At 40.6% G+C, this 27,952-nt stretch overlaps 1 protein-coding gene across 14 annotated transcripts in view; it reads left to right on the top strand.

Moving 5' to 3' along the window:
• MAGI2 (membrane associated guanylate kinase, WW and PDZ domain containing 2) overlaps window positions 1-27,952 on the top strand; it is a 1,362,215-nt gene that overhangs the window by 1,166,408 nt on the left and 167,855 nt on the right. For 11 of the 14 annotated variants that reach the window (XR_009565115.1, XM_060304749.1, XM_060304748.1 and 8 more), the window contains 4 exons: window positions 3,240-3,281; window positions 10,338-10,429; window positions 17,097-17,289; window positions 23,687-23,926. Coding sequence is in view for 13 of the 14 variants with exons in the window: in XM_060304749.1 (XP_060160732.1) it covers window positions 3,240-3,281; window positions 10,338-10,429; window positions 17,097-17,289; window positions 23,687-23,926 (567 nt within the window). In the remaining variant the exon portion in view is untranslated. The remainder of the gene's footprint in view (window positions 1-3,239; window positions 3,282-10,337; window positions 10,430-17,096; window positions 17,290-23,686; window positions 23,927-27,952) is intronic. The other 3 variants (XM_060304752.1, XM_060304743.1, XM_060304745.1) reach the window with 1 other exon arrangement.

The raw sequence follows: 27,952 nt of genomic DNA on the forward strand, positions 1-27,952 counted from the left end.
GTCACCTCAGCTCATGGGGCCATTTCTTGGGCATACTCCCCACTGCAGCCTCAGAAGCTGGAGCAGACAAGCTGATGAAAACCAAAAGAGACAGAGAAGAAAAATCCTTGTTCCCTGAAACTCTTCCCTAATGATTCTGTCCCTTGGTATGAGCCCAAGTTGAATTATGACTGTGGTTGTCCAAACTTTTTTTTCTTCACATTGAACCTTGGTTATTATGAATAAACAGTTTATGAGGTACAACATGTCCAAACTCCTTTGCAGTAAGACATCACTCAAATGTAGATCATAAAAGTGTCAGGGATCCATATGGTATAATGTGCCTTCTGGTAGGACCTCTTTAGAACAGAAATTCCTCTGGAATTTCTTCAAAATGAGCTCACACAATCAGTCTTTCTTTTGAGAAATTAGGAAGCATTAACCCATAATAAGCAATGAGTATTGTACCAAAGGTGGTAATCGAGAGTAACCACAGGCCAGTTAAAGAGCATAATGGAGGAACAAGACTGTTTTTAATACTATATTTGAAATGAAATTATAATTGATAGCTGATCAGAAATGGACCATTGTGTTTGTCACGTCTGTGGCCTTTATCCTGCACTTTTGTTGTTCATTGTGGAATTCTTTCATTGTTCGGTATTGTAATGTGCATATAATTCATAACTTATCCCAAATGGGTGGTGGTATTTCTAAACCATCTGTTTTTTCTGCTGCTCTTTCCTTGTTATTAGTGAGCAAGAGTTGTAGTTTGCACTGTCTCCCATCCTAACGGCAGAGCTATTTGGGAAGCTGGGGTGGTGTAAAAATACCGTACACTGCAGCACAGCGCTCGAGGCTCTAAATGGAAACTGGTGGTGGGAACCATAACACATATGGTAGATGCACTGGGCTCAGAACCAGAGCTGTGAAGCTTCTGCTCGAGCCTTCTTTTCTCCATTCTCCTTTGCCCTTGTGGTTAAATACTCAATACAGTCAAGCTGGAAACATCAATAGGTTTAGGGAAGGTTTTGATCAATTCATGGCTGCGCAGCTATTCAGTGATCATGAAAGGCTGCCTTGGCTTCTAGGAGAACATCTACACATCTGAACGCTGCTAGATCAAGCCCTGGCCAAATGTGCTTGGACACTGTTGGAGTCCAGTGGCCTGTGGGTGGCCCAGTACTACCCGCAGATGTTCTCTGGAGCACTATTTTATTTTAGTGAAAAATCAAAATAAGATGATATGTAAATGTTAAGACATTTTTATCAGTGACTTTAATATCAGAATCATAAAAAGACCAGAAAATTTTAATAACATTATCATTTAAAATGTCCTCAACTGTACTATGAAGGTTATTTTCCTGTACCTTGTTCAGGAAAACCGTTATTGCTGTCTTGAGTATAATTTATGTTATGGTTTGATCTGTGAAAAAAAAATTGCCTTTCAGTCAGAGTTTCTGATACATCACATTATGCGTCACTTTGCAGTTATAGTATGTTGAAAAAGAGATCAGTAGGTCCAGTTAAGTTTGTTTGCCATTTTTCATATGTAAATTTTAATTTGGAAATCTAATTTCAAAAATAGTATTTTTGAGGGCTTCCCTGGTGGCACAGTGGTTGAGAGTCCGCCTGCCGATGCAGGGGACACGGGTTCGTGCCCCGGTCCGGGAAGATCCCACATGCCACGGAGCGCCTGGGCCCGTGAGCCATGGCCGCTGAGCCTGCGCGTCCGGAATCTGTGCTCCGCGACGGGAGAGGCCACAACAGTGAGAGGCCCGCGTACTACAAAAAAAAGTATTTTTGAGTAGCTTTGTAAATAACTAGGGTATTATATTTCTAGCAGTTCATTTTAGTAAAGAAAGAAATCGCTAAGTAATAAAGATAGTGAAATAAAAGTTAGGTTGGAGACACGTTTTCCCCATGTATTTTAGAAATTAGATTCAATCCGATAGCTTATAAATTTATTTCATTCAGTAGTTTAAAACTTAATGCTCCGGGAATCAGACAGGGGATAAAACGGGGTGGAAATGTGAGAAGTAAACTCTAAAATCAGTCCTTGATTGAAAGTTATTTAGTTTGTCAAAGCATTTTGGTGGTAGCACAAGTTGACAGTGTAACCCAGAGTACTTCCATGAACAAAAATGAGGCCATCGGGGCTGCAGTAAACTGAGTCTAATTGCTGATGGCAAGTAGGTCCTAGTGAGATTATGATAATGTAAAGTGTCACCTTTACAACTAATGGAAATGTTTAGAAGGGAGCAATCTTCCATCCCTGTTACAGCTCCATCTTTATGATGAAACGATATTTCTCAATTCATAATCCTAAGCAGTCACAGTAAACATGGAGGTTCTTAAAAAAATAACAATTCTGCTGGAAAACTAATTTACTGTGAAAAGACAGATCGCCTGGAAGGGAGTCTCATTCTCCTCATGAGTGAGGCTAGCTGTGCAGGATTCCCTGGGGAACAGCCTCATTATCGCCCTCAAGAGGCTTCTATTTCATTTTTTGTGTTGAATAGTATAGAACTCTTTATTCAAAGCAAACAAAGCTCAGTAAGAAAGCAATCAGAATTTGGTCTTCTTTTAAGTTTTTAAGTTTAATGATAAAATACCCATTATTTTCTTAGTACTTCATACATATATTATGGAATATGTATAGTATTTTACACTCACGTCCATAAACTTTTATGTTATTTGTAGCATAGATGACATCATAGTTCTCATGAAGGATCCCTGTTGCTAATATAGACCAATTTTACTCAACTACTTATACATAACTTCATCTATCCAAATAATTGTAAGTGTCAAAATATTTGGACTGGTGTACGTAAATCAGCATAATCATTGATTGACTTTTTCACTTTTCAGTGTTTGGTGGCACAATATCATAACATGATTTCAAAGACCTTTATTTATTGTGTGTATATTTGGGGTTCTGGATTGACTTTACTTTCAAATAAGCATTCTTATAATGAGAATCAGAGCTTAATGTTTGGAAATAATGATCTCTTTTTCCATTCTGATCTACAAGAATTCAGATTTGTGCCTGCATGTGAAAGAAATACATTTACAGACATATTCATGTACATAAAACCAGGTAAATCTGTCCACTAACTTCCATAGATTTTAGAGAAAAAAAAAATCATTAAACGCGAGAACAAGAATGGGAGCGAGTTCTAATTGAAACCAAACAAAAGTAAAGATGAATTTTAAAATGCCGTAAACGAATTTCAATTTTAATTCCCCATTTTCCCATCCAGAACAAGTGCCACCAAGGACCAGTTTTCGAATGGATTCCTCTGGCAAGTATTCTTCAGTACTCACAGTCCTGTGAATGCAACGTCTTCCATTCTGTGTAACAAATCATTCTTCTGAGTAGCATCAGTTAATTAGTATATAATCACCATGTTAATTTCACTCACCCCGCACAAGCACATATTTAAGGTAGAGGGCAAGGCTCACCACGTTTGGCCTGATGGCTGCCAAGGAAACAAACAAACAAAAGACAAAGGAAAATAGTCATATTCATTAAGTTCTTTCATAAAATGCTTTAGTAAAAGATTAGATTCAAAGCCAGGTACCAAAGAAAGCCACCAGATTGACGAAATCCACACTAGCCAATACAGAAGTTTCTAGACACATGTGGCTATTAGACGCTTGAAATGTGGCCACTCTGAATTTGGATGTGCTGTAAGACGTGCGTAAATCCACACCAGATTTCAAAAGCTTAGTACTAAAAAAAAAATGTATAATATCTCATTAATTATTTTTTAATATTGATTAATGCTTAAATAATATTTTGGATATATTAGGTTAAATGTATATTATTAAAACTGATTGTACCTATTTCTTTTTGCTTTTTAAAATGTGGTCAATAGAAATGTTTAAATCACCAGTGTAACTTACATTTTGTTTATTTTGGACAGCACTGGACTAGATAAATAGAAATAAGAAGCTAGAGTATCTCAAGAGATTTGAAATTTAGACATTTCCGAGGACTTATTAAAAATATTGCTAATGTAGAATGAAATTCTTTTCACATCAAGTAAATACCTGTATCAATTTAATTTTTTTAAACCATGCCAATTATAAAGTGCTACATTTCAATAGTATTTTAAGTTAGAATAGCGTAGTTTCAAGTTTAAGAGCTTTTAGCTATAATAAATTAATTTACTTAAAAGAAAAATTTTGACCTAATTATTCTGAAAATAGTTATTAATTTGGTTTGGACTGAAATATTTAATGTTATGGAAATGAAGGAGGAAAAGGAATATTCATATTTTCTTACTCTTAGGAAGTGCTTTGAACAGCAGGTTAGACCACTGGATGGAAAGTGAGAACACTGAAACAATTGTAGAAAAGAACGTTTCATAACAATAGTACTGTTTCAGGTCTGTGGGCTCACAGCACACATCTCTAGAGTGTTTCCATGACGACAGCTCATTATCCATCTCAGCATGTTCTAACACCCCTTGGAGAATATATGTGCTTGAGATCATTTCATTCTGTAAGTTTCCATGTCATTTTTTTTGGATATGTAGAAAATACGGGAGATGTTGCTTAGCATTGTGTCCCCAAATAATGTCTAAAGTATTTGTTTAGCTTGGTCTGAAAATGTTTAAAGCATTATTATTCTTAGTATATAAGAATATATGACTGTAAGCTCCTTGTAATTTTGAAGAATATCCTATAACCAGAGGAAAACTGAGGCCTAGTGATTACAGCTGCAAAATGAAAGCAGGATTTAATTTGAGATTCTAAACCTCAGCTTCCTGGCCACAGCAAGCACATTTCTTGAAAATTTCAGCTTCTGAAGGTACTTTATTTAAAAACAAAAGAAGAAAGAGAAGAACTCCTCAAGAGCTTACATTACCTTGATATATGCGCAAAATGATATTTTTACATTTCAAGAAATATACATTACTTGAAAGAGAAAAGTTATAATGTAGTTTGAGTGTATTATACTACTATGCAATCCAGATTTTCAGGAAAAGAACAATCCAAATATTTTGTTCAGTGTCCACACAAGTTAGGAAACTATTTTGGAAAATTATGACTCCATCCAAAATAAGTAGAACTCCTATACTATTTCTCATATTTATAAAATGTTCCTTATCAAATTATGTGTCATGATTTTGAATCGGATAAATTTATCATAATTACAAGGTATTTTGCTAACTTTAGCTGCAGAAGGTGCTTAGGTACAGAGGTAAAATTGACGGTAGGAAGTCCTAATGTAATTATGAAGCTAAGTGAAAACTCAGTAGAAGAATAACGCTGTGGTTTATTAGGTACACTAGATTGGCGAGTATATTTAAACAAATTCAAGAAACATTTAAGCAACTCCTACACGCTGTGCATATGGAATATTATAGATAGACAAAGATAATTATGCCATCACCAAGGGAGAATGTTAATAAGAGCAATGAATCCATAGTCAGGACCTTTGAATGAACAATCCCACCCAAAGACAAGAAAACTAGGGTGTGGCGTATCACGGAAACCAAGAGTAGAAATCCCTTCTGGAAGGAGACCTTTTCTTGTTTAGAAACAATAGAAATCAGGGGTCATAAAGGGTGCGTCGACAGTATCAAATGAGACACAGAAATCGATCACAATGCGAATCACAAGAAAAATCACAAGAAAAACAATCACAAGAAAAAAATGGCCATTGGATTTGGTCATTAGGATGTCATCAAAGACCTTAAAGAGAGCAATTCAGTAATGCCAAGAGAACAGAAACCAGACCGTCAGGAGTAAGTCAGACATGAGAGAGAGTGAAGGCTTCCATAGAGACCACTCTTTCAAGAGAGAAATGGATGGGGAGAGCAAGGGAGTATTTCAGATGGGAAAATCTGAGTTTATTTGAAAGCTTTGGTTACTTGAAGAGAACCAAACAGAGAGTGGGAGATGGCTTCTACTATGGCTAAAACATGTCTGGCCACATTCATATTACCAAAGGTATAAAGAGAAAAAAGTAGAGAGAAGGGATTATTTTAAGACAAGAATGCGTTAGTTATTTACCTGGTAATGTTAGATTTGATCAATAAAAACTATTTAATTCCTGTTTAATTCATTTTGTATCTAGCGTGCATTGGAAATCCAGATGCCAGGGACGTTTTTTTTTTTTTTGGCAGGGACATATTTAATAACCACCTTTGATTCTTGACTCCTTCCTCGTACTGTCTTTTCTAGATCTCTTTCCAAGGAAAAGCCAAAAATCTAATACTTTTTCAAGAGGAAAAATTGAATGAATTCATTATCTGTGTCAAAATGTGATAATAAGCCGTTGGTGCTTATGTTTAATTAAAACATGAAAGGGGATTCAAGTACCAAAATTTAATTGATGTGTTTACAGCAGCATTCCATGTGCCAAATTAATCCATAAAAATGCCATTCTTTGCATTTTTGAAGCTTGAATCCATTCACAAAATTAATCAGTTGTGTTCAGTCACCCATCCTTTTTCCTGAAGCGGTGCACAGAACCGTGTCTTTCAAAAGCTAGACCAAGGGTACGTATAGCATGTGAAGTCTTCCTGGCGTCTTAGTACAAAATAAGAATCAGCTTTTGAAATTCTGCTTTTCTTTATTATGACGGAGGTTACCCTGCTACCTGGATGTAGCTTTTTCAATATTATTGAGAGCCCAGGATTAATCAGGACTTGTAAATTCCATTTCTGTAGCTTGCCACCGTGGTCATGCGACGTCCCATCTAGGATGAGGATCTTAAGATGCATTATTTCATAATTCCTGAGGATCCTAGGACCCAGCTTCTAAGGAACAAGCAACACTGGCCATGGCTAACCATTGAACACCAACGTCCAAAGAGTTTTCTGACTCTCTTAGTCCATTTCTTCACAATGACTGCCTCATCTTGAGTTGCACCAAGAAATGCCTGAGAGCACCCCTCACAGTTCTGCGAAAAGGAAAAAGAAGAAGAAAAAGAAAAAAAGAGCACAGATACAGACTGAACACAAAGACAGAAGAAAAAAAGAAAAGGGATGTTGGTAGGGGCATGATTGAGTGACATCCAGAGTGACTCAGGTCCCACTAGGTGTCCCCCAGACCCCTTCATCTAACAGCCTGCCAGGTGCATGGTTTGCAAACCAACTGGAGAGAGGGGTGAGGATTGTTAAATTCTATAACAGTGGGGTGAAGAGTTGCCCTTGAATTTCTTTGCTTTAAGTCCTTGCATTGACAGGGGAAGAGATAAAGCATGATAACAATCATTTTAAGTATGTCATCAGACCGGAAGAGCAGCTAAAGGAGAGTATCAGAAACATTGTAATCTTTCAAGAGAGCTAACAAAGCAGGAAGGGAGAAAAGTAATGTTTCCAGCTATGTGCATATAGTGTTAGTTATTTTCTAAAGCCAGACTCATACGGATGGGCGAAGGGAGGGAGAAACAAAGGAAAAATTCTCTTTCTGAAAGCTCTTATTTTCCTTAAGCAATAACAAAAAAAGAAAAAGAAAAAGAAAAAAATAAACTGCTTTAAGGCACAATCCATCGTTTAAACTTTTTTTTCCAGTTGGCTATTTCTCTTAAGTTTCCACGCCCTGCAACCTCTGAGTCTGTGTTCAGAATTAACAAAGAAATAAAAAGTAAATTACATCTGCAGGCACACTTCTCGAACGGGTCTCTTTTTGCCTCTCTACGGGCACATGTGCCATGAAGCTGGCCGTCTTGGCCTGGAAGAACGGAGGGTGAAGATGACGTGGTTGGCATATATCACCCTATATTTGAAATCAGAGTGGTCAGAGCAGTAGTCAGGGGATCGGAATGTCACCAAAATGCACACAAAGAATGGGGAGTGGGGGATATATTCCCTGCTTACATCTTCAGAGTTCTTCAGAGTTAAATAAAATTAACTAGCAAACATAGATCTATATTTTTCTCCTAAATATAAAGGAGTCCTGAGTCATTCATTAAGGAAAAGCTTTCCAATTGTCCCAGGAATCACAGCATCCTCTGACACGACAGCTCCCTTGTACCTTGGCACATCTCAAAAATGCCATTACTGGGATTGTTATGATTTCAGCATTTCCTCGGGGGAAAGTTTTCCTTAGCAAATAAAATGGATCACACGGTAAAGTCCTTGTAGAGCTCCTCATGCAATATGGATCGGTGCTGAAGCCACTGGAGGAAAAATTTCTCACTTACCGTACTCAGCAGCAATGCAAAAATGAGACTATCTACAAGTAAATGGAAGATTCTGGTTAAACATACGCTAGCTGTATCATTTTGAATGTCGAAAGTATATCGTGCTCTCTTTGTGATTTTTATGTATGTATGGTCTCGAGTCCTCTAAGCTTAAAGGAACCTAGAGAAGAGATTGATGGGAGCAGCCATATAACCAAGTTTTAGAGGTTTGAACGGCGACTGGGTATTATCTGTCGCCCTCCCCTCGCCCCTCGCCTTTCTGCCTGTGTTGGGAGAAATACAGGTACCTGCCATGACTCTGTAGGGCTGCTCCACTTGCCTCCAGAGTCCTGAAGGTTTAGCACACACCCCAATATGTGATTTCATATATAATGTTGTAGACCTCGGAATAAACTGAGTTCAAAAGTCAGTTGAGACTTGTAGAGTGTAGGGCAAAGTTTTCATTCTCCTTTTAGCACTCAACTCTAACAAAGTGTTTAAGAGGAACTGAATTTTTCTAAGTTGTCGTACCTTTAAAATATGAATGATTATACAATTCATAAAGGATGACTAATGGATGTGGAAATCCAGTTGGTTATTCTTCTTTGAGTTTTATATTCGTCACTGAATGGGAAAGACTTTGGTTATACATGCATCTGGTCCTAAAAGGGCACGAAAGTCATAGAGTCTTGGACCATGTGACTTGGACATAGATACGTATGTACTTATATGGCTGATTCAGCTTTTTTTTTCCTTGAGAACACTAGACAGGCAATCAGCTTATGCCTACATTTCAGAAGTGAGTGACTTGCCTTTCACATATCACTGGAAATGCTTTGCTCAGGTTGGAGGGCACAAAGGCAAGCCCTGTTCTGTTGTGCTCTGTTTACTGCATCACTTCAGCAGCTCCACTTACTGTAGAGTCTGGAAAAGATTTGCCTGGCCATCACTTATTGAGTGTCTCTCTCAACTATGGCTATTACTGTATACCCAGATGGCTCAGACATAAGCTTCCTGTCTCATGAGGATTCTCCTCTGAAATCCCATCCCAATTTCCAAAACCATCCTGCTTAAGCAAGGAGAATTTAACTTAATACTTGCATCTATCAGTTCTAATACCTCCTTTAAACCATTAAGGCCCAAAGATCACTAAATACTTCTTAAGCAAAGGATGGCATTAATAAGCATTCCCCAAAGTTGCTAATCATTGATTAACATCCTAACAGTGGCCTTGAAAGTATACACAGCCCCATCATGATTGAGATATTTGCCCCTGGGGAAGGTTCAAAGGGCCAGGGGGTAAGGTTAAATCACATTTAAATCATATTCTCTTTAAAAAGTTAAAATATTTTTTATGGTTTTAGTTTATTCTAGGGTTGAAAAAAAAAATGACAGAAGAGCTTCCCAGCTTATTTTTAAGTACATTTCTGTTCTTTCAGCTAACTACAGAAAAATATCCCTTGTCTAGTTTATTTTGAATATGTTTACAGAGTCAGTAGTGAATCCACTAGTGGCTTCCACATTTTAAAATGTTCGGGGGATAAGAGTTCACTTAGACCCAGGCAAATTTCTGTCCCTGAGTTATGAAAAACCTAAAGGAGTTTGTCAGAAAATCAAAACTTCACCCAAACCTCAATAGAGAAAAGTTCAGATTTTCTGTTTTCTAACTGTAACAATTTTAAAAGAGACACCTTCTATGAGGTGTAAGTTTATATCCCCCTCCCCTACACACACTAAATGGGACACATCAAGTCATAAACAGCTACTAGTAAATTACTAAGTAGTCCTTTACCAGGTACTTCCAGGGCGTTGCCATCTGTTCTCTCATACTTCTAAAACAATTGTTCTAGTCAGAGTAACATCGCCAAAGTGACAGCCAATCTTCTTGAGGGCAATCTCAATCCTTTCAGGAAGATGAAGAATTACGGAGGCCTTGATTTTTCTTTTCACTCAGAAAATTTTTGTGCTCTTTCTGCCTATGGCAATACCCTAGTAATGCCCTTGGCTGGTCAGTACTAATCCAGAGACTACCTAATTTTGGAATACCTACTTTTTTGTTACCATATATTTTTTTCTTATCCTCTGTGCTTTTCACCGACTCTAACGGCACTCTCATTAATCACACCCTCAAAATTAATCCATCTCATCGGCGTGTTCAGTCCCTCGTGGGTTGGGGGGAGGCAGGACTCATCACTCAGTGGGGTCTCCTCTATGCCAGGTCCGGATTACAAGGAGCTGGATGTTCACCTTCGCAGGATGCAGTCTGGATTTGGCTTCAGAATCCTCGGGGGAGATGAGCCTGGACAGCCTGTGAGTTGATTCTCTTTATTTCCACACTTTGGGTTATATTGTGTGTGTATGGGTGAGGGGAAAAATCATTCAGTATCGTATACAAAAAGAAATCTTTTAGGACTCACGTAAAAGTTTTTTGAGGCTTGCTTTATTTGTTTTTTTCTTGGTATTTAAGTTTTCAAAACATGCCAGTGTTTCCATATCATCATAAATCAATGCACATTTCATGAAGAGAGGGACATTACTCTTTCTTAAAATGGATTGGATTCCTCTTCAATATTTCAATGATTTACTTGTGTTGGACCCCTAGTCTCTCTGGGCAGCAGCTCACAGATAAACATGCAGTATGACAGAAGATACATGCGAGGAGATGACTTGCAACAGCAGAATGGTGTATGTTTTCAATCACAACTACCGGGGAGAGAAAACACGGGGATAAACAGAAGTAAAATCAAGTTCAATGCTGCAGAATCTCACCAGGTTTGAATTAGGGGATTACCATGAGAGGATGTTCAGGAAGTCAACTTCAGTTGGCACAATATTGGGAATTTGCGAGGGACTCTGGAGAAATTACATATATGATACATCAGAGTGACTGCATAAAATAACAATATTCATTAATACACACAAAAAACACAGCAAAGCGAGACTTGTGAGCATGTATTAAAATAACAGCCATAAAACACTCCTTGTAAAAGACGTGTCTTAAGTGGGACCCAGTGTGACTATGTCAGGTTCATAAAAGGTTCATAAGTGGTCCCTAAGCACTGAAATACAGTCAGGTCCCTTCTCATACATAAATACAAGTAAAAGATTAAACTGTAAAATAAATGTAAGGGGAAACAACGAAGTTCCAGTTCTTCCCGTAATGCTTACTTCAATACAGTCTGAGATACACAGTTCTTACTTTGCTGGACTCCCACCACCTCCGTAGGCTCATGCTTTGTCTGCTTTGTGGGTAAACTAGCACCACATTCGTAGCACCGTCTTCTCTTCGCCCGTCTCCCCCTCTTCAGAGATAGAAGGGACTGCATCTCCCACTCTTCAGAGATAGAAGGGATTGCATGACTGAGTTATAGGAAAGGCATAGTGTCAGCTGACTCCAGGAGGGAATGGTCTAGCTGATCTTGGCCTGGCACAGAAACTAGAGAATTGTTACCCAAATGGAATATATATCGCTGAAAATGAAGCTCAGGTGTTTGAGTGCAGCCGGTGGTTACCGCCAGCCTCAGGACAGCTTTCTGCCGGGTCGGTACACAGGTTCCCGGGTTCCCAGCCCTTCTGAACATTGGCTTTACACTCCTGAGTCCTTTCTCCCCTCCGGTGGGCAGGCATTCAGTATTTATGATAAACCTCTTCAGATTACGTTTTGCTGGTTATCCTCATTGTGTTTAGATTTACTCTGGTTTATTCTTTGAATTGAATGATTTAAGACACGCTCAGGCTGCACATTACAATTCTGACAGTGAAACCATAAAGCAGAAGCCTAAATCTCCCTGAAGCATTCAAAGCCAGAATATAGTGTCTTGAAGACCAGAATGTTGCACCTCAGAAAGATTATATCAGGAAGGGTAAGTCTACTGTAAATATCTCCCATATGCCTTTCCTTCCTGCTTTCCTCCACTGTAAGTCCAGAGATAATATACAAACAAAATGCACTAGCCTCAGTTAATTGCTGATGTGCTACAAAGGGAGAGGCGCCTGACGTGACTGGGTCCCCACCCGCAGGAGGTCTCATAAATTATATCAAATGGGTTTCTGCCTTCATATAGACAAAATGGTATTGACATCTCAGGGTGCGCATTAAACACGACAGCACGGCATTTGGCTAATAATGAACAGCAGGACTCCAGCTCAAATAAGCATATGGGCATTTTTTCCTGCAAGAGGAAATAATTTTCACAGTTAACTAACAATAGAAATAGAAAGAAATGAGAAATTGCTACAAAGCAATGATAATGGGATTTCCAGCTGTGAGCTGCAAAGACATTGGAAGGCATTAAGATGGAAAGGCTTGGAAAACACTGCAGTGGAGAAAGGCCTGTGTGGAGAAAAACTGTTCATGGAAAGAGAGAGGCGATGACAGACAGGGACCTTGGCATGCGAGTCCGGTGCGAACTTGTGGAAGAGTTTCAGAAGGCTAGGGCTGGAAATCTGCTTGCCACCTTGTCAAGTCACCCTGGGCTGTAATTATTGCAGATCAGACCTGCTGGGTTTAGACTGACATTAGGTAGTGTGGGAAAGAATTAAAGGACTTAAAAGGACTGAAAAGGTGGTTTTGGTTTTGTTTGTTGCTTAGTTTTGGTTCTCTGTTTTGTGTTAGTTTTTTCCCCTGGCTTACGGGGATATCAGCCACTTGAATGTGAATTGCTGTTATTTCATATCAAATACATCATTTTGTTCTGTGCCTTCATAGCCTTTAAGATAAAGTGAAGTTGTGGAGTTTTTGATTCTTTTTTTTTTTTTTTTTTAACAAAAGATAGTTGGAAAGATAAGGCCAGGTCACTTGTTTGGGGGGGTGTCTGTGTGGAGGGGTCTTCCTTGATCTGTTTTGCCACCAAGCTGCTCCTTCAGGGCCAAAGCAAGAGAGGCAGGATAAGGAACTCCTCCAAGGGCAATGAGAAAGCTGCTGAGCAGGTCCTCAGAGGTTGAAGGACCCAGTGAGGTCAGAGGGATGTGATGAGTAGAGCGAGGCCAGTGTTGGCTGGGAAGGCTCACTGGCCAGTATAGCCAGGGGTCAGCAAGATCAGAAGGAAAGTATAGCCTGATGGGTCAGGGAGCCCAGGCCATGCACTCAGCAGACCTGGAAAGTGATCAGTACGATGGGGCAGGAGGCTCAAGCCAGGCACCCGAGGGAAAGTCCCTCAGTGGACTTGGAACGTGACCAGTGAGACCATAGCTTCTGGGTCCACTGGGCCAAGTGAGAATACTCAGAACCTTGCTGCTCAAATCGCGTTAGATCTACAGACCAGAAGCACCCAACACCTCCTGGGAGCTTGTTAAACATGCAGAATCTCAGGTTAAACCCCAGGCCTGTAGAATCAGACTCTCGGGGTAGATGCAGAATTCTGTTTCAACAGGCTCACGGTGTGATTCACGTGCACCCTAAAGTCTGAGAACTACTGATTTAAAGGATCAGATATCCTGAAGTGTGTTTTCGAGAGCTTAGATGAACATTAAGAATGTATATATGGAAGTCAATGTGAGTTGACTTAACAGTTAACAGTGCAAGAGTTAACAGTGCAAGAAGGAATCATAGATTATCCTATCCAGATAGGAAATAAACTACTCAAATGTGTCAAGTGTACAAAGCATATTCAAATTAAAGGAAAAAAAAAAAGTTGTGGGTTATTTTCTTTCCTGAATAGAGAGGCACATAGAGCTAGCTCTGTGGCAGCAGTGAAATGCAGGGCACAAAGGTGTAAACCGGCCAAAGGCTAAGGAACAACAGCAGCGTGAGAGGCAGAAGCAGTGACAGCTCACGTGGCCAGCCTCTTCCCAGCGGCAGTTCCTGAAGGAAGGAGCGAGTGTAACTCATATATGTAGCTCATGGACGAGCCGCTCTCATGCCTGCTCCAGTTCCCCACGCTGAGCTCAGTTCAAGTTTCTTTCATAACTATGACAACCTTTCTCTGAAAAAGGTAGAGGGTGGATTATACAATGTGATTATACAATAATATATATATTGTTAATAATTTTACAATACTGTATAATAAGCTGTATTGAAGTATTATATTGAATACACTATTTAGAAATAAATATGTAAGATTTTATAGAACAAAGTAAAGTTTGAAGATGAAAGCTTCAAGTTTAAAAAAAATGTATCCAGTGAACTTCAATCTTTGCTCAAATGTCAGCTTCTCGTTGAGGCCTGATCTAACCTGCCCTAACTCCACCTCAGCCGCATAGCTGACACCCGCCCATCATCCTACTTTGCTCTGCTTTTTTCATAGTACGTGCCTGCTAGCATACAACATAATTTTTACATTTATTACTGTCTGACCACTAGAATGGCTCTATAGAACAGGGATTTTGTTTTGTTTTGTTTTTTTTGTGGTACACGGGCCTCTCACTGTTGTGGCCTCTCCCTTTGCAGAGCACAGGCTCCGGATGCGCAGGCCCAGCGGCCGTGGCTCACGGGCCCAGCCGCTCCACGGCATGTGGGATCTTCCCAGACCGGGGCACGAACCCATGTCCCCTGCATCGGCAGGCAGACTCTCAACCACTGCACCACCAGGGAAGCCCCCAAGGGATTTTTGTTTATTGTTCACTGATGGATTCCTTGCACCTAGAAGTGTCCCTGGACTCAATGAATATTTGCTGGATAAATGAATTAATTAGCGAGGAGAGTACTTAATATCACAGCAATAAAACAGAAAAACAGATGTTTTACTGTGGTTCTCCTTTTAATGGATGATATTAAACTAGTAACACAGAAGATAACTTCAAGAGTATATCTTTGCTGTTTTCCTACAGCAGGAGAGGAATGAGAATTTTCCTATGTGAAATTTTGTTTTTACTATTTTTGTAGAGTGCCCAATTGCAATGGTAGCTCTCTTAGTTGTAACATGTTTTTTTAATTCCTTTTCATCAGTTAGAATCAAAGTGTTCAAAGTGTTCTAAGCTATAGAATCAGAACTATAGCTTAATGTTGGTAATTAAGCTAAGAATTTCTCTAGCCATTTTTTCTCTGTTACTAGCTATAAACTCTCCCACTGAGGCATACAGGAAATCTAAACGTTGAAGCATTTTCTTTGGGCTAACCCAGCTAAATGCAGCTTTTCATGGGGCAGTGGAGGAACATAAACATTCATTTTAACTGGCTTTTGCACAAAGCACTTAATAAATCTTTGAAGTGCTCCATAGCGGGTTGAGTCTTTTGAAGAATAGATTGGAATATCTTTAGAAAGAAACTCATAAATTCAGGTTGACAGGACAATAAGGGAAAATGGAAAATATCAGAAGCATGCCCGACTGCTGGACTACAGCATATGGGCACAGCCATTTGCTGTGGCCCAGCAGTCCAAGGCTGGCAATGTGTTTCCTGTGAGAGCAATAATGAATCCGTCATCAGAGCACCAATATTCAACAAGGAAGCAAATCTATTCTCTACTCTCCACTCCCCACCCTCCCCCAAGAATAGGGAAAAAACTGCCGTGTGGTAGGGAATTTTCATTCCTCTGGATAAAGAGAGCTATTCAGTGGACCAAGGCTATGAAGTCCTCAGGAAAAAAGAGAAAACCCTCCAGACCATAATTCTGCATATACCTGAGGAGGTCTGGGCATCCAGATCTGTGTTGACAGGCCACACTGAGCAGTGTGACCAAGTAAGAAGGAATCGTCTGCTGCCAAACCTGCTGACACACAAGGCTGCAGGTCGTGATGGAGCAGCTCTGCAAATTAACTGGAATCCACAGATCTGAGGTTTGAAAGAAATTAGTGCCTGAAAGAAATCAATCCGTGAGCAAGGGATCATTTTATAGACTTAAAATACAACCTAGAATATAGCCTCTGTAATATTATCAGACTAATGGTAACCACTGCCTTTAGATGCTGTGAGGCTAAGCCACTTGGCAAAAGAAGAACTATCCTTTTGAACTCTGTTGTCCATGAGTTGGAAAAATTGTAGATTAAATAGCAAAACTAAAATATTGAGTGCTGTTGCCTTTCCTCTGAGAAAGAAAAAAAGCCTTGCTAATGGACACTAATTTGAGTGTTTCTAATGGGAAGTAGGAAACCTTGCATCGTTATGCCTTGTGTCACAGTCCCTGGTTCAGAGATTTATAACAATATGCACATTTCCCAGATGTGTACCTCCAAATTTCCTGGTATGGTGGCCACCTAAACAGCAGAAGCATTGCAGGGGACAGGCAGAACTGGGGACATCCTTTGTGCAGAGGAAGTGCTCTAAGAAAGTATTCAAAGAAAGGGAGCAAACATCTGGAGGAGATTTGACTGTTCTTAAAGTAGGTCAACTGTCCAGGGAAGGCCAGCCGTGAGTTCTGCTTTGTTTTGTTTTATCCTTAACTCCAGCTTTTGAAAGCAAAGCAAAAATTAAAAGATAAAAAACACTTTGAACCTTCATCTGAATTTAATAATATACAGCAGGTAGTTTCCCCTGACATTTTTCAAGCACTCACTACATGCCCTGAGCAAAGTTAAATGCTTCCCATGCACTATTTCTTTCGCTTCTCCCAACAACTCCATGAAGTAGGTCCTATTATTTTATTTCCGCATTTTTGCAGGTGAAAAAACCGAGGCTTGCGGAGATTGAAAAGCCTTGCCCACGGCACACAAATAAAGAAGTGGAGCTAGGATTCCATCCCCAGTTTGTTTCAATTCAGAGCCCATGTACGGTGGCCAATGACGTCAGGTTATTTGGGTTTAAGGGTGATAGCTTATGAACCAGTTAGCGAGTGTCCCCCAGACTTCATGGCCATCAGGAGCAAGTCCAAAACATTTATTTCTCTGAGAAGAGTTAGCAACCTGGAAGAGTTAGGAGGGCATCCTTTCAGCCTCTCATTTTTCATTTTTCAAGTACATGTTCAGATTTGGGGCAGAGGGTGTGAACAGGGAATAAAATCTTCTACTGAGTTACTTGGTAGGTAAGTAGATAGATGGAAGAAAGGAAGGAAGGAAGGAGGTTTGAAACACAAACATCCTTTTCTTCTCACTGCTTGTCTAGATTTTGATTGGAGCTGTCATTGCCATGGGATCAGCCGACAGAGACGGCCGCCTACACCCGGGAGATGAGCTCGTCTATGTGGATGGGATTCCAGTGGCTGGCAAGACCCACCGCTATGTCATCGACCTTATGCACCATGCAGCCCGGAACGGGCAGGTCAACCTCACTGTGAGAAGAAAGGTGCTATGTGGAGGTATGTAACTCGAACCAGCAGCAAGAGTTGGGGGTTAGGTGGTGAGATGCTTTTGTGAGTCAGGGTCAGGACACTGGAGACAACATTTTAAATCAGTTTCTATATTATATGAGGGAAAAGACCAACCTCACTATGCCAGATGTAACTATGATGTTGAAAGTGCAGATTTTCACCCCGCTAGTACATTTCTAAGCGGTCTTTGAGGCTGACATTTTCCATGGAGTCATTAAAAATTTCTAGCAAAGCCTGAGGCTAATTTAAGATATGCATGCTCTTTGCTTTTTGGTAGATGCTAGGTATAAGAAGAACATTATAATAGTGAAAAATATAGCTTTTGAACATGTTCCTCATTGTGTTTACAAGCCAAGAAACACAGCATTTTGATACCATAAAAAGGCAACTAGGATGGAAAATTAACTTCCTTTATAGAGCCTGATAAATGGTAACAATAAAATGATTACTCTGATTTAGAAAAATACAGCTATATGTCACTCTGAGAAAGCACAATTCATATAACTCCAAAGTTATGAAACAGAAATTAGAAGTAATTATTCCCTTTACAACCTTTACAGCTTCATACAAGAATCCACCAAAGAAATACTTTTAAAAGTCAGCCCTCTTAGTCATATGATTCAATTTAGCTCTCTTTACCATCTCTCAACCCCCCAAAAAAAGATTTCTGTTTATAAGGCATATGTCCATTACAAGCATTATACTGTTTTTTATCCTCTGAGCACTCAGTAATATTGGGAATATCGTCCCAAACCACCTGTGCTTTCTTTGCCCTGTGAATTACAGGAGCGACAGTGCCAAAGATGTTCCGTCGTCACCTGCCCCGGTGGCCTGCTGGCCTCTCTACTCAGCCCTGGACTGCTCCTCATACACAGTGATCAATACTAGAATTAGGAGGGACCTTAGGAAGAGCAACGTGAACTCCCTTGTGTTACAGATGACAAACTGAGGCCCAGAGTTTCAGTAGATGTCCTGGTGGTCTGCAGTGAGTCAGTGATCGTGCAGAGACCCATCTCCCCAGCCAGTGCTTCTTTCTTTACCACCAACCCCCTGTCCAGTGGATTCAAAGCCATTAGACCAACCTTTAGCAAATGTCACTCCCTAACATAAGGCGTCTTCCATATGTGCTAGTGTCGTAACACATTTGAATTTTTAAAAAAAGGGCCACCAGCTAATCACAGCTGTGAATCACTCGAGAGGATGAGGTTTATTAGTCGAACTAAAAATCCTTTTCTAGTCAAGTCTTGTAGAAACTAGATTTTGAGCAGGACCTATCACTTAAGGGTAAGTCAGAAGAATTATGAGCCCTCGCCTGTAGAGACCTGCTATCGATCTTGTATGATGGAGGTTTTGCTAAGAGGTGCCATTGTCTTCAGGAATTCATGGACCACTTGACCCAGTGAAGTAAAACACCTTGAATTATGCCTTAACCTTGGGCGAGATGCCCCGAGGAAGACAGGGTTTGCTCAGTTAACATTTAACTGTCTCTCACACTCCAAAGTGATTTTTAATAAAAAGTTTGCGGTGGTATTTGTTCTGTAACCCAACGATAAGTTTAAAAATACTGATTTACAAGGAAATACACTGCAAAGTGCAAAACCTAATGCACCAGCATGATTTCATGCTCCCCTTGCCACCAGCTGATGATCGTAGATTAAATTTTGTTCTAATCAACCCAGGCTAGTGGAGTGTAGGCCAAATGCCTCAAAAACGTATTCTTGCCATTTGTGGATCATGTAACTTCTGTGAAGATGCTCTTTGCTGCCGTTCTTACCAACTTTACTCATTGAGGCTTCCAAGTGCATTTAGTTTTTGAAAATGTTCTGCCGCAGACTGCTCATTCACACCAGGAGAGTTTCCAAGTTAGTTCAGCCCACTCTTCCTTGAAAGCTTCATGAGTATTGAAAACGATTAAGTTCAGCAAAGGATACTTTGATAGTAAAGTCAATGCCTAGAAATAGGATGGAGCAGATTTTTTAAACGGGCCTAGGAAGACAGCCTTTCTTCATAGCTGCCATTTCTCCAACAGTGAGAAGAGATAGCTACAAATGGATATGACAGTGGATAGGCCATTTTCAGGGTTCTTGTTATCATCGTTATTATGGTTTCTGAAGCAAATGCGGTGGGAGGTCCAAGCCTGGCTTATGATGAGATGGTTCAAAGCTGAGGGGAACTGAGTAATCAGACTGTGAAGAGACAGAAGATGAACGAAGAGACAGAAGATGAACGAGGAGACAGGCAGTGTCACCACCTTCTTGCACAAAGGAGTAATATAATGGAAAAAGAGGTGGGCAGCCTTATGCTTGCCTCCACTCGTACAAATGTCCTGCCTCACCTCAGAAGACCCTGGGCACTGGTTTCCTAGTTGATGCTGAAGAGAAGAAGAAGAAAAAAAAGCATTAATTATGAGAGATACAGACTGGTTAGTTACACTGGGCAAAAATTAAAACAAAAACCTGCTCCAAATGTTAACATACCAAAAAAAGTGTACGCACTAAAGATAGAAAGGCAGAATTTTCAATTAGGCAATAGCAAACTAGATCCTCAAAAGTGAGAAATGGTGGATAAAAACGTAAAGGATAAAGGATGAAAACATCCAGTAATGTATCCAATTTTGTTTACCAGATAATTGTAGCACAGATCGTGCACCTTAAACTAGTTTTGAGAGGTGCCTTATCCGTGCTACCAGCTCCGATATTTAGTTATTCAAAGTGGCTTTAATTGTTACACTGAAAGTGTAAATATTTACATGTTTAATAATTCAACTTTGAGACGTTCGACGTAGTGACACATTATTTTGAATACATACGATTCGTCTGAGAGAAGAGTGTCTCTGAGGAATTCCCGAAAGTGTAAATCTAGAATTGATGTGAAAGAAAGTTTTACGACTTAATCAAAACACGTTAGAGTCCATCTTAAAGCTATCAGCATCTTTTTTTCCTAACACCTAAGGGAAGGTCTAATTCTTGGCCTGATACTGAGAAAGGGAAGGTTTTCTTGGCAGCTGGGTGAAAAGTTTAGCCAGCGTTCAGGATGCTAGTGAATTCCCTGCTCCTGGTTACTATACTTTCTGTCCATTCTAAATACAATCCCTTACTCTTTGTCTATGAGCATGTCACCCATTTAAGTAATGTGTCTGCCTTGATGAGCATAAGGCAGGAGTGCAGAAACTCACATGCCTTCAGGAAGGCCAGCCCCTAACATGGGCAGGACCCCAGCCTGCCAGGCACCACAGGGGTGCACTGTGCCCGTGGACACTCCAGTGCACGTGTCCAAGATCTACCACACACATACCCCGGTGCCTCAGCCGTACTTCAAGACAAGATTTGCACATCCTTCCAGGGGACAGTCCTGTGAAGAGAGGCCCAGGCACAACCTGGAAGCAGGCAAGGTCTGTTTGGTTACATAGAGCCCTGGTACCCAGTCTGTGATCTTGAAGGGAAACAAGGGCTCCAGCCGAACAAGTCCCTTTGGCCCTGTGTGCTCTTCACTCCACGGGTAAATGAGTAAATCAGGAATTTGCAAGAGACGCTGGGGAGTAGCTGAGACTTGCACATTGTGGACTCAGTCAAGGGAGCAGGAATTGCCCAACTCTAGTTGATTATTACCAAGTATTTCAAGAGAAACTAGAAATCCAGCTTTCTGTAAAATCACCCTATTTAAAAACATTGGCAATTAATTTTAACAGTTATTAAACAAAGTCTAGACCGGCATTGGGCAGGAATAATAAATGGGTCTGCAGACCAGGAGCAGCTCCTGGCCAGCAGTTGACTGTTCTAGTCAAAACCATCTCACCTGGAGGACATTATCAATGACTCCTGCCTTCCCAAATGGAGACCCTCTCCCAGTCAGCACAGTGATGATTTCCAGTATGACTGGTGAGGACAAAACAGAAGCTAAAACCTAAAAGTTAATTATTGGACTTGAATAGATATTAAGTGACTGAATTCTGTACACCCGTTTGCATGTGAGCCAGAGGATGAGTCAGGGATGCTGGGAGTTAGTGTGTTTAAAAAAAAAAAAGAAGAAGAAAAAAATTGCACGTGGTATTTAGTCACTTCCTGACATTTTACTAGATTATTCTAAAACAACATTTTTCATCCCCTATACCAGGAAGTGTTGTTGGAGAGAAGACAGTCTCATTTGGGTCTAGAGCCAGCCAAGTAGAAAAATGAGGTGGAATCAGTTATATCCCTTGAAGTCAATCATTGGAAGTCTTCTTAACTCCCTGGTTTTAAATGTGCTCATGGTGTTAAAGATAAAGAACTTTGTTCTAGAGGTTGAAAGAGACATGCAGAAGCAATAGAAAAGTATTCTGTTAATGTATTTGACTCCTGCACTCACCCAGGGACACTCACATTGACTTAGGCAATGACTTTCTTTCTTTCTCCCTTTGGAACCTGCGGCAGAGCCACTCCGAGCCACTTTCTGCAAAGACAGATAATTTTTCTTTGTTGCTGCTTTACTGACAACCGCAGCTCTCAACCCCCTAAAATATGACAGCCAGAAAATGAGATCTCTCTTGTCACTGCCTATGACATTTAGTTACTGATTTGATCCAATAACTCAGGGAGATTTTCAGTTTAATGTTGCAGCATAATAATTGTTTTTCTTCTTTCTGACTATCTCCAATGACTTTATTTCCAACTTATACAAGGACTGATAAAGGATATGTGCTTCACCAAGACAATAACAGCTTGTCTTTGGATGATGTTTTCTAGTGGAGAGGGTTCATTTTACAGGTAGTTTGAAATTTTGGTGGAAAAGAGGGAAAAGCTTTGACATTGACATTTTGCTCTTTTATCACCTCAGTACATTTCTTACATGTGAAAACACCCATTTGTTTTCTTTTATTAAAACCTGATTGATTAAATATTACAGAAACCTTCAAATATATCAAACAGTAATAAGCAGTAGCCTGGGTCTTATTCATTCTGTAATCACAGACAAGAAATGAATACATTTTTGTAAAGACCATTTTTAAATCTGAGTATCTGATTAAATGCAGCTCTATTTTCTTTAGGTATCAGTGTAACAAAACATCTCTTATAGTCAGTGTTCTCGTTCCCTGATTTTTGAACCGACTGATTTTTTAAACGAAATGATTTTTCATTTCAGAATGGAATTGCATCTTACATTAAAAGCCTTCATTGGAACTTCGGCTAATTATTTTTAACTTGCCGTATGAGACAACTGCCAGTATTGTAAATAGGCGACCATATCTAAAGACCCATAAAGGAATCACTAATTGTCATTATTTTCTATCTTATTGTTCCTCTGTTCCATAAACATCTTTTAAGTACGCTAATCAAGTGGTAAGATGGACATGAAACGGTCCTGTTTCTAATTACAGTATTCTACGTGCCTGCTTAAGTTTTTTTTTTTTTTTATCCGAATACCAGAACCTAGGTATTACAGTAAAATGACAGAATTCTTTCTTGAATGATGGGTCAACTTTCAGTTTAAAAACTAGGTTCTCTTGGCTGCCAACTTTCTATCATTTCTCCCTATAAATGTACTTGCTTTCTCATGGAAGTACTGACTTGCTTTATCTGGTTGACAATAAAGTATATTTTACAATAATATAGAATGTAAATGAGCAAGGCCTCCAACACCTCCCTTAGAGATTCAAAATTCATCATTCCGCAGCCTGATATCATTGTTAGATTTGATCCTAGAGTGAGCAAACTAAGAAGTATGTTTCCCAGCTACACAAAGTGAATGAACACTTCTAAGCTAACAGAGTATCACAGAATTAAATAAACCCATGGCTTTTTAGTAAAATTATGGTAGGTCACTTTACGTGGACATCCTCTGGGCTGTTAACCCCAACTACAATCAGCACTTCTCAAAGTGTGGCCTTGAAACCTCATCCAGATTCCTGTGCCCAGTTGATCCTAGATCTACTGAAAAAACTCCTTGAGTGAACTCTGATGATGCATATTTCTTATGCATTCTTTAAGTGGGTTTTATGCATAGCACAATTGAAGAGTCTGTCTGTCTGTTTTATGATCTTCTTAGATCAATTATTGTTGTGAAACTGAGAAGCCTGGTATTTAAAACTAGGCATTGTCTTGGCGGGTTGCCGTCTCACCGAGAAGAAGTTATAAACAAGTAGCGGCACAGGGGCAGCTGAGGAGGGGTTTTACCTGTGTTTACTGTGAAGGGTGGAAAGGGGCAAGACCTAGGGGGCTCCATAGCCAGGTTTGGAGCTTTTCAAATACTCTTCACGTCCGGGGGGTGGGGGTTGGGGGGAGGAATGGAGGCCAGTCAACCAGCCTGGTGACAATGCCAGTGTCTAGAATAGTGCCCAGTACACAGGAGGTACTCCTTCATCAAGACCCTTGCTAAATAACCAGGTGCCTGTGTACGATGTGTGTTCCAGGGGAGCCCTGCCCAGAGAACGGGAGGAGTCCAGGCTCCGTGTCGACCCACCACAGCTCTCCTCGCAGCGACTACGCAACCTACACCAACACTCACACCAACAGCAGCGCCTCTCCCCCCGAAGGCTTCGCCTCCCACAGCCTGCAGACCAGCGATGTGGTCATTCACCGCAAAGAGAACGAGGGTTTCGGCTTTGTCATCATCAGCTCCCTGAACAGGCCAGAGTCCGGATCCACCATAAGTAAGTGTCTGCTTTGCCTGCTTTTGAATAAGAGCTATTGTTTTTATTGTTCTGGTGGTGGGGATCCTGGACAAGTAGATCAGAGGACTGTTGTATTCATAAATGTGGAGCCCGAAAGTCGCAGCCTCCGGGCACAAATAAGGCATCCTTAGCACTTGCCTAACCAAATGTTGCCGACTTCGGCTCAGAAAGAACGCAAGACCACAGCTAATGTCCTCCCAAACCCACAGCCCCCATAAAAGCTCTTCATTCATTTTAAACTGGGAAGAAAACAATGCAGTGTGATGTGGGAATTTTGACGTGAGGGGAGAGGTGCTTCTGTTCCATAGAATGAAACCAGCTGCACAAAGTATCTGAGGGAAAAGCAGCCCAGGCAGAAGCCTTGACGTGGGAAGGTGCTCAGCATTCAGGAAACATACAGAAAATGTATGGTTTCACGTATACCTGGAATCTGAAAAACAAGGCAAATAAACACACTAACGGACAAAACAGAAACAGACTCCTAGATACAGAGAACAAACTAGTGGTGGCCAGAGGGGAGGCGGGAGGGGGATGGGTGAGATAGGTGAGAGGAATCAAGTGGTTCAAACTTCCAGTTATAAAATAAATAAGTCACGGGGATGTAATGTACAGTGCACGGAATATAGTCAATAAAACTATCACTTTGTATGGTGCATAATCTATAAAAATATCAAATCACTATGTTGTATACCTGAAACTAATATAAACTTGTAAGTCAACTATACTTCAGTTAAATATATATGTATATGTTTATATACAGATTACGTGTATATAGATACACGTACAGAAGCCCAGTCCATCTGTGGTCTAGTGAACACGAGCAGCGTGAGACCAGGACATAGAGCTAGGCAGGAGCCAGGCTGTGCAGGGCTTCACACACCCTTGGAAAGAAGCGTGGATTATAATCTAAATCCATGGGAACCATTGGAAGGTTTTAAGCGGTAGACAGATACCTGACATATATTTTTAAAAGATGAATCCAGATGCTCATGAAAAATGGAAGCAGGAAGAGAGCCAGAGTGGAAGCACGAGACACAGTTAGGAGACCTTTAACACTGTCCTGTGGATTTGCGCAGACCATTCTGTAATGTATAAAAATATCAAATCGCGATGTTGTGTACCTGGAGCTAACATAGTGTTGTAGGTCAACTATACTTCAGTAAAAAATAACTAACTAAATAAATTTGTAAGTAAGTAAGTAAATAACTTACTAAGACAGCCCTGTGGGTCCAGAGATCCCAGTGCCTTGGTAGAAGTCATGGATGGGGGAGAAGTAGATGATTTCACCTTCTGAGATTCCTCCAAATCTAAGGTTCCAAGAGTCCGTACAACAGGTGACAGTCAGAGGTCGTATCTCTCTTCCAATCAATCATCTTTGCAGATTCTCAGCTTCCTCAGTGGTTTTCCTTTTCAGCGGCACTATTCCGGAAGTCACTCATCAGCCAGCAAGCAGTAGGGCAGAAGTGATAGGAAAACTTGTTCACTTTTCATGAACAAGTGATTTGGCCCGAAATGTTGTGGATAGAAACACCGTAACAGAGAGCATTAGGAGAAACGACAATTGAGTCATGCTGTGGTCCTGAAATTCTCATGAATTGTGGTTGTCCCCAGCACATGGCAAGGGGTGCGGGTATCAAACAATGCTCAGGAAATCAAATTGTTGAGAATGAATAAGAACGTTTTATGATAATGTTAGCAAAATACTACCAGGACTGAATGGAGAGAACTGCCCTGTTTAGCTTTAGCTTTGACCAATTCAAGAGTGGAAACTATAGAAGCATGAAACTTTGTGAAAGGTGAAAATGTGCAGAAGCTAAATTACGTACATCTGAAAGTGTGATTTCATTTATCTTTTTCTTCACGACGAGGTAAAGAAATAAATCCAGTCCTTAAGCATAGAGTAAAAGCAGGATTCTGTCAGAGTGGTGGATTCAGCAAGATTAAAAGGACACAAGATTTTCTTGAATTATATAAACAGTCTTCCAATAATTTACACTTGGGGAAAATGTTCACAGAGAGCTTTTGTAGCTATTCCAGGCATTCAAATTGTTTATTGGGGTGGATACCTAAAGGACTGGAATAAAATTAAGTGTACTACCACAGTGAAAGTGCTAAGCATGTCTTTAAGGTCTCAGCTTTATCTGAAGTGTGACAGCATTATTGCTAAACGTATAGCAGGATGTGTGTGTGTGCGTGCGTGCATGTGTGCACACGTACATTTATTACATAAGGAAGCCACAGAGGATTTGTCTATTGCAAATAAGATCCATGCGTGGACGGGGTTGGCAAACGCCAGGTGCAAATGCTTACAATTAAATGTGGATTTTTCTTCCTACCAAGTGACATTAGACTGACCTCAAAAAAGTAATTCTAACCATTTTCGAAATGGTATTATTTTACATCACCCTGGAGAGTGGAAATCTATTCTAGAGTTCATGATGCTTCCTAGCTTCTTTTTTTACGTATTTATTTGTCTTTAATTTAAGAAACTTTAAAAAAATTTTTTAAAGTACAGTTGCTTTACAATATTGTGTTAGTTTCTACTGTACGCAAAGTGAATCAGCCATACGTATACATATTTCCTTCCTATTTAGGTCACCGCAGAGCACCCAGTAGAGTTCCCTGAGCTACACAGTAGGTCCTCATTAGTTATCCATTCCATACACAGTATCAATAGTGTATATAATAAACACAGGCTGTCTCTATGTTCCGGGAAGAGCATGTTTACAGTCTGTAATTTGCAACACGCACCTGAAAGGTCTCTGGACCTGATGCTACTTCATGCTTAACTTCCGTAACAATTTTTAACTCTTAGTTCTGAAGAGGAAGGCGAAGTGCCACCTCCTGTGCCACACATCCGCTGCCAGAATATCAAGGCTCCTTGGGCTCTGTGAGCCCGGGAGAGCGTGATACTGTTCTGATATCCAAGAGGCAAAACATTTCCAGGGCTGGTGTCATTTTTCTCTTCGTGTCTTATCTGGGCCCAAGGATCTTGAACACATTTGTGGTTTATTTTTCAGGCTACTGAGATCCTCTCCTCAGCGGACAGAGCGCTGTTATTCATGCCTTTGATAGGGGCACCATGACATCTAGGCGAGGGAGTGGCGTGGCTAACAGCCCAAGTGCTCTAATCGTACTGCCTGGATTTGAAACCTGGCTCCATCATTGACTAGCTCTGTGACCTTGGGGAAGTTATACAACCTCTTTGGGCCTTAGTTTCCTTGAATGTAAAGAGACGATCATTTTAATACCTAGGTCATCAGGTTGCTGTGAGGGTTGAATGAATTAGTACACGGAAGTGCTTAGAAGAGCACTGACTCAGAGTGAGCACTAAGTATGTGGTCATTGCCGTCTAGACCACCTTGCCTGCTAGGAATTATCACTGCGTTCCATCAGCTCGCTCTTCTCGGAGGGCGCAGAGTTCACGCTGCTGTCGGCTCAGTCAGCCATTAGTCAGAGCCCGCCACTCTCCCAGAGCAGCTAAATCCGGGCAGCAGATGAGCATCTCTGAGGGCCGGCTCCCCGTCCCGCCGTGCTGACCTTCTGGGAGCACAGTGTTCCCCACCCCCTGGGCCAGGGCTGGGGGCAGTGAGAGCAGCAGCGGCGGCAGCCATGCCAGTCCAGCAGTGGGCCTTTGCTGAGACTTCAGGCTGGAAGTCTCCCCAGAAACCACTAACCAATAGACAAGAAGAGTCAGGGCAAACATCAAAATTCAGACTCAAAACTGTGCCTTTTAGGGTATCCTGTAAACTTTATGTCTCTGTTGAATAGATCAGAGAAGAGAGGAGAGATGGAGAACCCACTGTAAACTTCCCCACCCTGCAGACAGAGAAGGAGTGCCCTTCCACAGCTTGTTCAGCCCAGGCGGCAACTTTGCCAAGAAGGCCAGATGTTTAACCGGTTGGGAACTTGGAAAAGTCGAGTTCCTGGCTTATTTGTTGCCTGAAGTTTAGTAGGGCTCTTTATCAAAGCCTCACATATTTTTTTCACAGTGTTATTTCCCCC

Source organism: Globicephala melas, chromosome 9 (assembly GCF_963455315.2).
Source record: "Globicephala melas chromosome 9, mGloMel1.2, whole genome shotgun sequence".
NCBI classification, from domain to species: domain Eukaryota; kingdom Metazoa; phylum Chordata; class Mammalia; order Artiodactyla; family Delphinidae; genus Globicephala; species Globicephala melas.